The sequence below is a fragment of the Euphorbia lathyris genome, chromosome 10, assembly GCF_963576675.1.
Source record: "Euphorbia lathyris chromosome 10, ddEupLath1.1, whole genome shotgun sequence".
Taxonomy (NCBI): Eukaryota; Viridiplantae; Streptophyta; class Magnoliopsida; order Malpighiales; family Euphorbiaceae; genus Euphorbia; species Euphorbia lathyris.
The window spans coordinates 35,018,140-35,030,017 of record NC_088919.1 but is presented as its reverse complement, the minus strand read 5'-3'; the positions used below and the strand labels follow the sequence as shown (position 1 = coordinate 35,030,017).

At 35.0% G+C, this 11,878-nt stretch overlaps 1 protein-coding gene and 1 long non-coding RNA gene across 2 annotated transcripts; one reads left to right on the top strand and one right to left on the bottom strand.

The window, feature by feature from the left end:
- Window positions 1–552: 552 nt before the first annotated feature.
- On the bottom strand, window positions 553–5,726 carry LOC136209253 (uncharacterized). The gene is made up of 3 exons (XR_010677434.1): window positions 5,451–5,726; window positions 1,443–1,688; window positions 553–1,111 (listed from the first exon to the last, which is right to left on the bottom strand). It is a non-coding gene; the product is annotated as an uncharacterized lncRNA (long non-coding RNA).
- Window positions 1,586–4,339, top strand: LOC136209252 (FT-interacting protein 1). Its single transcript, XM_066000675.1, has 2 exons — window positions 1,586–1,722; window positions 1,825–4,339. The coding sequence occupies exon 2, from the start codon at window positions 1,902–1,904 to the stop codon at window positions 4,257–4,259; it is 2,358 nt and encodes a 785-aa protein (XP_065856747.1). The 5' UTR covers window positions 1,586–1,722; window positions 1,825–1,901; the 3' UTR covers window positions 4,260–4,339.
- Window positions 5,727–11,878: the final 6,152 nt, after the last annotated feature.

Here is an 11,878-nt window from a genome sequence, read left to right as displayed (position 1 = left end):
AGAGAAAGTTAATGTTTAGAGAAAAACTAAAAAAATGACGATTTTGAAAAATAAAAAATATGGTTCCATAGTAAATATGATATTAAACAACTTTAATTTTTTAAAATTTTCATTTTGAGATCGTTATCGGTCAAATTTGGCAAAATAAAAAAATGCAAAATTTTGCAATCAGTGTTGCGTTCGTATGCAAATCCGTGTAAACAAACACCTAAAACTCGAAAAGGCAAACATGAAAAAAATAGGTAAACAAACACTCCCGAATCTCACTTTCTGCTGTGCCACTATATTTTTCCCAACAAAATTTACATTAATAACTTAATAAATTACATTTTCATTTATTATTAAAATTACCAAAGATTGATTTATATCTTACAAAATGTAAATCTTGATATTCTTTCTAAAATTTCACATGTATTAAACAATGAAAAAGAAAACAGTTTTCAAAATTATGGATGGCACCGATAATGAAATAATAGGATAGGAATCTTCCAAATATGAAACGTCATATTTTTTATGTATCTAATCTAAATGCATAAAAGGCCATTCTTTTCTTAAAGCTGAAGCAGTCTGCTACAACTCTAAAAGCTATTTGTTCTTTCAATCTCAAAAAGCATTATAATCATACATACATTATTTAGTTTCCTGGGAAAGGAAACTACATCTTATCATTCTGCTATTACTATAATTCCATCACTAAAAGCTAAAGATGCTCTAATTCCTGTAAAGACACATTTCACTGATTCCATGCCCACTATAACAAAGCTTTTAAGTATGTTCCTAAAAGACCAGTAAACTAACTTTACTTTATATACTGCCACAAAGAAATAAATTTAATTAGAGAAGAATATTGTTAGATAAAGCCTCTTTATTCCTTAAGCTTTCTCTGCTTTCCTTTTGCTTCTTTCAATGCGTTTTTCCTGTTTCATTTTCTTTGTTTCTCTCTTGTTTCCTTTTCTTCGCATTGACTTTGGCCATAAAAAGCAGTGCCGGATCTTGGATTCACCGACAGTGAAGAGGTGATCCAATGACTATGTGTGCTTAATTGAAAGTTTTTGGATGCCTTTACCCTAAAAAATTAAAGCGTTCAATGGAGTTTTCCGGAGATCCGTCCCTATAAAAAAGAGGATAGCTAAATTCTCCACATATAATAACCTAATTCTATACTATAGGAATTTAGATTAAAACAATACAAGTTTACCTTCAACATGTTTTTGGTGCTTATATTTTAAAGAAATAGATTAAATAAGCAGTGTCAAACATGTCTTGTGTATTTCTAAAATGCAGTAAAAGTTTTACTGTTGGAGAAATAAACAAAGCAAAGAATCTGAATGTTTAAAAGGCTAAATTTGTTCTTATCAAGTGGAGTATCAATCTCCATTAGCTAAAGGGTTAATTATGGACCATTCTAATTTCATTTTTTAAAGAAAGAACAAAGTACATACCTTCCTTGTTACACTTCTCTTGTAATGTGCTAGTCACTTTCTTTTGTATGAAAGTATGATTATTCCTTTTTTCTATTCCTCTACTGCTTAAATTCACCAAAAGGCAATATCAAGCTGGTAAGAGAGTTGGCAGATGCTGTTATGATATGCCTCAGGAGATGTTATGATATCATTTCAACTTATTTCTAAAAATTGTCTTCACAAACCAGACTTCATTCTGCACTTAAACCTCCAAGTTCATCATTCCTGCAAAGACACAAATCCGCAGAGGAGTTGAAAGGTGAGAGACATTTGAAGATAACCAACCTACTGCAAATTTACCATATATCTAAAGCTATCTATTTTGAATATTAATTGATCAATTTTGTTGTTTCTACTTTAGGTTACAACAAGAGCATTAAAGGATACACATACATTTCAGCTTCCATATCTGCAAGAGCATTTCTGGAGTGTTGAGCAATGGCTTCTAATAAAGATGATTTCAACTTGAAGGATACGAAGCCTCAGCTTGGAGAACGATGGCCGCATGGAGGAGCGCGTGGTGGAGGTGGGTGGATTAGTAGTGATAGAGCTACAAGCACTTATGATCTTGTTGAACAGATGTTTTATCTGTATGTCCGAGTTGTGAAAGCCAAAGATCTTCCCCCGAATCCTATAACTGGGAACATTGATCCATATGTAGAAGTGAAGGTTGGGAATTACAAAGGAACAACGAGGCACTTTGAGAAGAAAACGAACCCCGAATGGAAGCAGGTCTTCGCTTTCTCAAAGGACAAGCTTCAATCTTCTATGGTTGAAGTGTTTGTTAGGGATAGAGAGATGTTAGGAAGAGATGATTATGTTGGAAAAGTAGTGTTTGATATGCATGAAGTGCCAACGAGGGTTCCGCCAGATAGCCCTTTAGCTCCTCAGTGGTATAGATTAGAGGATAGGCATGGGGATACCAAAGTGAAAGGAGAGGTAATGCTTGCAGTTTGGATGGGAACACAAGCTGATGAAGCTTTTCCGGAGTCCTGGCATTCAGATGCTGCATCAGTTAAAGGAGAAGGCGTTCATAGTGTTAGATCAAAAGTTTATGTATCGCCAAAGCTATGGTATCTTAGAGTAAATGTAATTGAAGCTCACGATGTTGAGCCACATGAAAAAGGCGAAATGCCTCAGGCTTTTGTTAAGGCTCAAGTTGGAAACCAAGTTCTCAAAACCAAACTAAGCCCAACTCGCACCAACAATCCGCTGTGGAATGAAGATCTCATCTTTGTTGCAGCAGAGCCTTTCGAGGAGCAGCTAGTACTTACTGTGGAAAACAAGGTAACATCTGCAAAAGATGAAGTTATGGGGAGGTTAATTGTGCCTCTTCACATCTTTGAGAGGCGATTAGATCACAGACCTGTTCACTCCAAGTGGTTCAACCTCGAAAAATTCGGGTTTGGAGCTCTTGAAGGAGACAAAAGGCATGAGCTCAAGTTTTCAAGCAGAGTTCACTTGAGAGTTTGCCTAGAGGGTGCTTACCATGTACTAGATGAATCAACAATGTACATAAGCGATCAACGGCCAACAGCTAGGCAACTATGGAAGAATCCTATCGGTATCCTCGAGGTGGGAATACTGAGTGCACAAGGGCTTCAACCGATGAAAAAGATAGATGGTAAAGGAAGCACTGATGCTTATTGTGTAGCCAAGTATGGCCTGAAGTGGGTAAGGACTCGAACAATCCTCGAAAGCTTCAATCCCAAGTGGAATGAGCAATATACATGGGAGGTTTATGATCCTTGCACAGTGATCACACTTGGTGTTTTCGACAACAATCACTTAGGTGGTGGTGATGGAACTAAGGGTGACTCCCGAATCGGAAAGGTAAGAATTCGACTATCTACTCTAGAAACAGATCGAATTTATACAAACTCGTACCCACTTCTTGTTCTACAACCATCTGGACTAAAAAAGATGGGAGAGCTGCAACTAGCAGTTCGATTCACCTGTCTATCTCTCGCCAATATGATTTACCTCTATGGCCACCCATTACTACCAAAAATGCATTACTTGCATCCCTTCACAGTGAATCAACTTGACAGTTTGAGATATCAAGCCATGAAAATAGTGGCAGTGAGGCTTGGCCGAGCTGAACCACCACTCAGGAAAGAGGTTGTGGAGTATATGCTGGATGTAGATTCTCACATGTGGAGTATGAGAAGAAGCAAAGCTAATTTCTTCAGAATTGTGTCATTGTTTTCTGGTGCTATTACAATGAGCAAATGGCTTGGTGAAGTATGTCAATGGAAGAACCCAGTTACAACAATCCTAGTACATGTTCTATTTTTCATATTGATCTGCTATCCAGAACTGATTCTGCCAACTATTTTCCTCTATATGTTCTTGATCGGAATATGGAATTATCGGTTCCGACCAAGGCACCCTTCTCACATGGATATCAAACTATCATGTGCAGAAGTAGTTCACCCAGATGAGCTAGACGAGGAGTTTGACACTTTTCCGACATCGAAGCAACAAGATGTAGCGCGCATGAGGTATGACAGGCTCAGAAGTGTTGCCGGAAGGATTCAAACTGTGGTGGGAGACATTGCAACTCAAGGGGAGAGATTTCAGGCTTTGCTAAGCTGGAGAGACCCAAGGGCAACGAGCCTCTTTATTATTTTCTGCTTCATTGCTGCTGTTGTGCTCTACATAACACCTTTCAGGATAATTGCCTTAATATCAGGGATATTTTGGCTCAGGCATCCTAGATTCCGAAGCAAGCTGCCATCAGTTCCAAGCAATTTCTTCAGAAGATTACCATCTCGAGCTGATAGCATGCTTTGAATTTAGAGATTTCTTATGCTTTTTGTCTTCTGTTTTCAGCTTCAATTAGGTTTACTTCAATACATATATGTTTATCATTTCTTAAATTATGTCATAATTCAGCTCCTATTTGCTGTTCTTTTGAATCTAATATAATATAACAAGCAAAAGCAACGCTAATAAAAACCTTCAAAGGGAGAGAACAGAATGGACTAACCCTCTTAGAATGTTATTTTGTACATCAAAATATTTGTCAAAAACCATACAATTTTATTCAACAAGATAATAAGCTAAAAAACAATCTAACAAAACATGGATTCATCCTATCAGGACTATGTTAAAACTGGACAACCAGGACTGTGTGGAACAGACTTTTCAAACAAAATTTACGAAGTAGCTCATTGAATAGACCCTGATTCAATATGTAAAGGAAGTGTAACAAGTAAAACATTCCTCTGAAAAACAAGCTCATAAGGTTTCATGTCTCACTCAATAGACCTTGCCAAAGCAACATACACTGTTTTTTTTTTTTTATCATCCCTCGTCTCAGTTGGGAGCTCCTTCTTTTGGTAAACTTCGTTAACAAATTATAATTAGACTTGACTGCAAGTATTCAATGATAAACATTTTCTTCTAAATGCCAGGAATGAAGCTTACGAGTAAAATGGTTTTTCTTTGCTTCAGATATCATCAAAATAACTTGATGATATACTGCTTTTAGTTTTAAGGTTCAGGACCATATTATCTCTATACCAATACAAAGAGCATTTGGACCTAAAGATACTATGATGAGAATGAAAGTTAATAATATTAAACAAACTCTCAACCTTAAGAAAAAGGATGAGCTGCAGCACCAGCATTGCAATTAGAATTTTAAAGAACTTTAAATTAACCTGTTCCTTGAGTGAAAACATTTTCATTAACTAACAACACAATCTATTCTTCTTACATTTTGTGGTCCCAATTCCTCTCAAAGACAACTTTAAACAAATACATATTCCAAACTAATCCCAAATACATTTTCAAATAATTCTGAATTAGCAATCAAAGAATTTTCTGTTTTTTCATACATAAAGATTAGGGGGCAATGGATTTGAAACTGAACATTCTCAATTTTTTGTTTACAACCATTATTAAAACAATTCAAAATCCTCTTAACAATTACGAGGTCAAATGAAAAAGAAAAAGGAAAAAAAAAAACAAGAAACTCACCAGTAACCAGAAGAAAGCTGGTTCAAGAAAATAAGTCTCTTCCCCATGAAAAAATCAGCAGAGTCCCTGGCGTTATGCAGAAAACAAAAAACAGAACTTCTGGAAACGGAAAAAAGTTCACTTTAATTTGAAAAGCGGTATATTGACGTCATAAGCCCGAGACAACTTGGAGAGTATATTGGGAAGCTTTTTCAGAAGCTTGTCTGGGACGCCACCACCCATATATAGCCGGGCCCCAACTCCGAATCAGATATGGCTCATCGTCGGTCGGTCTCTTCACTTTCATTCAGTTATAACAGAACATTTTCAGACGAAACCCCACTATTTATATATTCTGATCGGGTTATGATTTCGTCGAAATAATGGCCCACAAGGCCCATTAGAGGTTGATGCCTGGGCCCAGCTCAGTCTCAGTCCATTTTTAATAGTATGATCTAGGGAGGGATAAGTTTAAAAATAGTGATAATATTAGTAATTTTATTTCAAATATTATAGATGGTATTATTGAGTGTCTAATTTTTTTTTTAATTCAAATATTTCATCGAGATTAAAATTGAGGAAAAATAAGAAAAAAACATTTTTGTGATTTCAATGATTTGTAAATAAAGGAATATCATGTTTTTTACCCAAAAAAAATGTGCTTCACAAAAAATTGACAAAACAAATAGTGAGTATGAGTGTTAAGTGTTAGTTTTCATGACATGATGATATGTTGATTTTGCCTAGATGACATATTTAATGTATTCACTTTTAATGACTTAAGTTGATTTAATGATATAACATTTTTTTTTTTTAACAAAGCAGAAACTCATATTACTCATTAGAAATATTATCCTTCATTATTACATCGCTAAGTCAAATTGGCAAAAAATCAGAACCTAGTTCGTTAGCATTGGAAAGAGCCCGCCTTGCAATACAATGGGCGGCCTCATTCGCTAAACGAGGAATGAATACGACTGAAAAGCCGGAATTTTCTAACAAAATTTGCTGACAATCTTGAATGACTGACCCGAATTCAGACAAGTCTACCTTTCTTGAGTTGACACCATCCGCCACTATTTTGGCATCAATTTCAAATTCCACCCTGCTGAAGTTGCAATTTTGCATATACAATAGGCTATCACGTAAACCCAACGCCTCAACCATTTTTGGCTCCCTTATGATTGGGTCAAATTTGCTGCTCCAGAACTTAATTTCACCCCATTCGTTTCTCACAATCAGCCCGTATCCAGATGCCCTTTTGGTTGCAAAAATCGCCCAATCCACATTACACTTCAGATAACCAGACTTGGGCTTTTTCCACCCGCACGTTGCTGCTCTTCCGTTTCCGACCGGTCTCCGGACGTTCAGCCTCGCTTTTTGCCATGCCAAAAATACTTCCCGTCCGCTCTTCCAACAGAACTCCGCCGGCCGAACCACTTCTTTGTTAGAGCATTGGAGCTCACTTCTTTGTTATCTAGGAGATTTAGTGGTAACCAACCACTACGAGAGATGTTACTAATAATAGTTTTTTACTTCTTTTGGTTATAAACAGTAATTATTCCTGTTGCATGACACGCGTGCGTCTAACCCATCACTGTTCCAATATTACAAAACAAAATGCTTTACCGAGCATGGACCCCAGCTCCATTTCTTTTTGATTCACACCCAATTTTGTATAGAAAATTTCATTTCCACTCCACTTTTATTAATTAATATTATTTTTTTACACTTCAAAATTATAAAGTAACAAACACTCTAATGGAGTGTTATTTTAAGATGTAATTTGTGCTTATTTGGCACTAAAAGTTATAACCAGCACTAGAGATGCTTTTAGTCAAATTTCTTTGTTTGTTAACTTGTAAACCACATGATGCCTTATTTACATGAAAAAATATCACATTCCTTTATTTGCAGGTCAACGAAACTACAAGAGTTTTTTTTTTATTCTTTACTCTTAAAAATATTCATCTTCAAATCTATTTTCAAATCCTAAAAACAGTTTTAAAAAATTTCTTTCTAATGCAATTGAAATGCAATTGATGAAATTGATACAACTTGTGAATATTAAACTCTTAACTATACGTTTGTGGTATATTTGTTGCTTATAACTCTATAAAGAAAAACAGTGAGCAATCAAGTAATATGTATTTTTGGCAAGTGGCAAGTGAAATATGAACATAAAAACAAAGGGAAGTAGATCCTACAAAATCTAATTAATGATCCACCTAATAAATGAGAAGCAAAAAAATTAGATATACTCTCTCTCATTTCCTTTTCTTCAATCTTATCTTTTACTAATTATTACATTTAAAAAAAAAAATCATATATTGATTAAATCGAACGAGAATCCTCACAAAGCACCTCCGGCACAAAAGCTTCAAAATGATCATCATTGGAAAGGGTCACACCATTAGCTGAACGTGAAACAAAAAACACAAAATAGTCAGAATAAATGCACAAAAGATCTCTGATATCCTAAATTACACTTCCGTACTCCGAATCGTCACAATTTCCCGCTGCTATGTTGTCAACAATTCATTTTACATCAGATAGCACAATATGATAATGAGATGGCCCAAAGTATACCTTCTTGAAGCACCATTGCCTCCACAAGTTGGACCGAAGGAACACTAGCAGCCACAATACTATATGCAAGAGTGAACTCACCTGTATGACTCCACAGCACAGCTCCAGCCCTGTACTTACTAGTCATAAAAAATATAGCGGCATCAGTATTACACTTCATGCCCATTCCTCGGTGGAGTCTAGACAACCCTCATCGCACAATTAGGCAGTCTGTCAATGTAATTCCCATAGCTGCACTTGACGGTTTGTGCTTCCCGTTTCATAATTGATTATTCCGTTCTGACCCGACCTTCCAAAGCACAACATCCGCACCGCTCGGCTCCTCGTAAGTCACTGACTCGCATAAATTCAGAAACCACTCCTCCACCCATTCCCACTCCAGACCCGAAGCAGCTATACATGCATCAGCCCAGCAACCTTACGCAAATTGACACCTAGAAAAGAGATGTTAGCCATATTCGATATTGGTTTGATAGAATAAACAATTATTTGGGACATTAACACGTCTAGTAACTAAATGACTGCGATAAGGTAACATTTGGGCACCGAATTTCTATAGAATTTTTTTTTTACCTTAGGTGGTACTTCCAGTCGCCAAAGGCGAGTCCATCACACTGTGTTGTTAGTCATTATGTCTGTAACCTGATTTTGCAGAATATTGACCATCCACCGTATAATGTCATAACATTTTATCATCACGGTTAGAGGGAGGGATTACCATTGTCACAACCACACCGACCTCCTTAAACAGGAACCATGCCTCCAATTTCCCTTTGTCCCAAATACATGTCCTGGGAATAAAAACTCACCAACCTTCATTATACTATTTGCAGCCGTGAACACTGACCGAACCCACAGTCATCCATCCATGATTACCCAAAGGTCAGTTCAAACCGAGACATTATCACCTCTTCCAATTTTCCATGGAACACCGCGATTTAACAACTCCACTGAACTTTACACATTCCTCCAGACAAAACTAGGATTAGTGCCTAATCTGGAGGAAAGAAAATCTTCCCAGCAAAATACTTTGCTTTGAACAAATGACTCACTAAAGTGTGCGGACTATCCATGAATTTCCACTCTTGCTTCGCCAGTAATGCCAGGTTAAAAGCGTGTAAGTCACTGAAACCCAGTCCACCATGATCTTTCCTCCTACACAGATGCTCCTGGTTCCCTTAGTAGATATTCTTGCTACCATTAGCCTTCATACGCCATCAAAAGAATTTATCATCTTCTGTATTTCATCACACACAACTTTTGGGATTTAGAACATGCTCATACATGTAGGAGTAGCACATGCTACCGATTTAAGCAGAACTTCCTTACCAGCATTTGAAAGTACTATTACCGCTTTACATTAAATTTATATAAAAAAAAAAGACTAAAATATCATTCATCTCTTTTTATTAATAATTTTTTATTTTTCATAACATGCATTAAATTATACCACTCATTCTATTTTGAAAATTTAAAATGAAAGATAAAGTCTAACGAAAATCCATGTACTTTCACGTTTTGTAAAATAGATATTTGTATTTTTGTCGAAACAATGACTGTTTTTTTTTTTTTTTGCAATCAAGAGATGTCTAAGGCTTTTTCGCTTTGCTAAAAATACATACCTCAAAATTAAAATGAGCGTTGACGATTTCAAATTTGAAAAATTCAAAGACTTCATGATATTGTGAGCAACTTTAATTTTTCAACTTTTTAATTTTGAGGACATTTTGGTGTTGTTTGGTGAGGAGATGGAAAGTGAATGTTTAGAGAGAGAAAGCTCCAAAAATGATGATTTTAGAAAATAAAATTTTTTGTTCCATAATAAATGTGGCATTAACAAGTTTAATTCTTGAAAGTTTTTATTTTGAGGTCGTTAACAGATACTTTTATAGTATCAAATTAAAAGATCATTGTTTTAGCAAAACGTAAAAGCACATGAATTTTTTTTTTACTTTACCCGAAACAACAAGAACAACAACAACAAAGCCTTATTTCCGAAATGACTTTACCCTAAAATGAATTAAAAAAAAAGTAATTAATGCTAAACTCATTAATATCGATAAAATAAGAAAAATTGACATGAAAAACTTAAAGTGACAAATACTATGAACCAATAAATATTGTCTCTATCAAACAAATAATATGAACCGGAAAGAGTAATAAATTAAAGATCAATTTGACCCTTAAAGTTAATAGATAAGTTCAATTTAGCCTAAATCAAAGTTTAAATATCAACGCAATCCTGAAGTTGACAATATTTAATAAATTAACCTAAATTTGTCAAATTTTTAAGTATCAAAATTAATTGTATTTTCTTTAATTTATCAAATATTGCCAATTTTAGAATTAAATTGATACATAAATTTGAGTCCAAAAATAAATTGATACATAAATTTTGATCGATCTAACTGAATCTGTTTTTTCTTTTGATGGTTTAGCCTAACTGAATTTAACTGAATCTGTTAATTCAATTATTAACCATATCAATATCTATAAACTAATGATTCTTCCACGTAATTTTCTTGGATGCATTGCCAGGTAGATCGAGTTGTACAATTATTATGTGCCTCTGTTGGGAGACTAATGATGTCCCAATGAATAGATTAGAATTGGATTATGTACTCATAATTGTTTTTTAGGCTAATTACTAATCTAGCCCATTTGAAAGGATCTATTAACATATTTGATCCATTTTACTTCAATCTCACCAAATTAGACATTTTCATCCACTTTGGACGAGAATACCCTTATTTCAATTCACCTTCTTCCTCAGACTCTCAACGTCTTATTCGCCATCCCAAACCGACGAAAACGGCATTACCACTAAGTCTTGAGAGAGAAAAGACGGTGGTTTATAAAGAGAAAAAAAGAGAGTATGAAACTCCGTTACGAAAATGGTATCGTTTCAATTTCCTCAATTTTTCTCCATTTTTATAGCATTTGTGACGAAATTTATCATATTTTGTCACAAATGCAATAACAGTTATTGCATCTGCGATGCATTTCGTCACAAATGTGACAAGAGTTGTCGCATTTGTGACGAAAGTTGTCGCATCTGCGACAAAAGTACTCCTGTCTGACAGCACAGATACGACAACTGTTGTTGCATTTGTGACGAATGCGACAAATTTCATCACAAATGCGGCAAAAATTGAAGAAATTGAAACGATACCATTTTCTTCCACATAATTCTTCTTCTTCTTCACCGCTAAAAAATCAAACGATACCATTTTTTTCCAGATAAATCTTCTTCTTCTACCACATAATTCTTCTTTTTCTTCCGCATAATTAAATTGCCCTATTTAGGCCCATTCAATTGAAACGAAGAAGAAGTGGGAGAAGGAGCAGGAGCAGGAGCAGAAGTCGAATGAAACTAGGGGTATATTTGTCCAAAAAGGATAAAAATGTCTAATTTGATGAGATGAAAGTAAAGTGGGTCAAATATATTAATAGACAAAGTTGATCTAAATTTGTAATTTGCCCTTGTTTTTTCTGTAAGTAAATTTCCGTTTCTGAATTTAGAGATTTGACTCTAAGAATTAAATTAAACTAAAAAGAGGAGGTTGACTTTGTAATTAGCTGAAGAATTTCTGAATTTCTGTAAGTGAGTGGAGTGGCACTTTTTATAATTCCACCATCACGTGTCACTCTTGCATTGAATTGAATACAAATATACAAAACCTCGGTAAACATATTCTCTATTTATCTTTCCTTTTTATATTAAAATTCAATCAAATTTTTAATTTAAAATAAATTAGCTACGACTCGATTGAAACATACCTGCTCGGACAACAATTAAATTCAGATATTGTATAATTGTTGACTTTTTAAAAGACAAGCTTTGTACTCTTAAACTATTC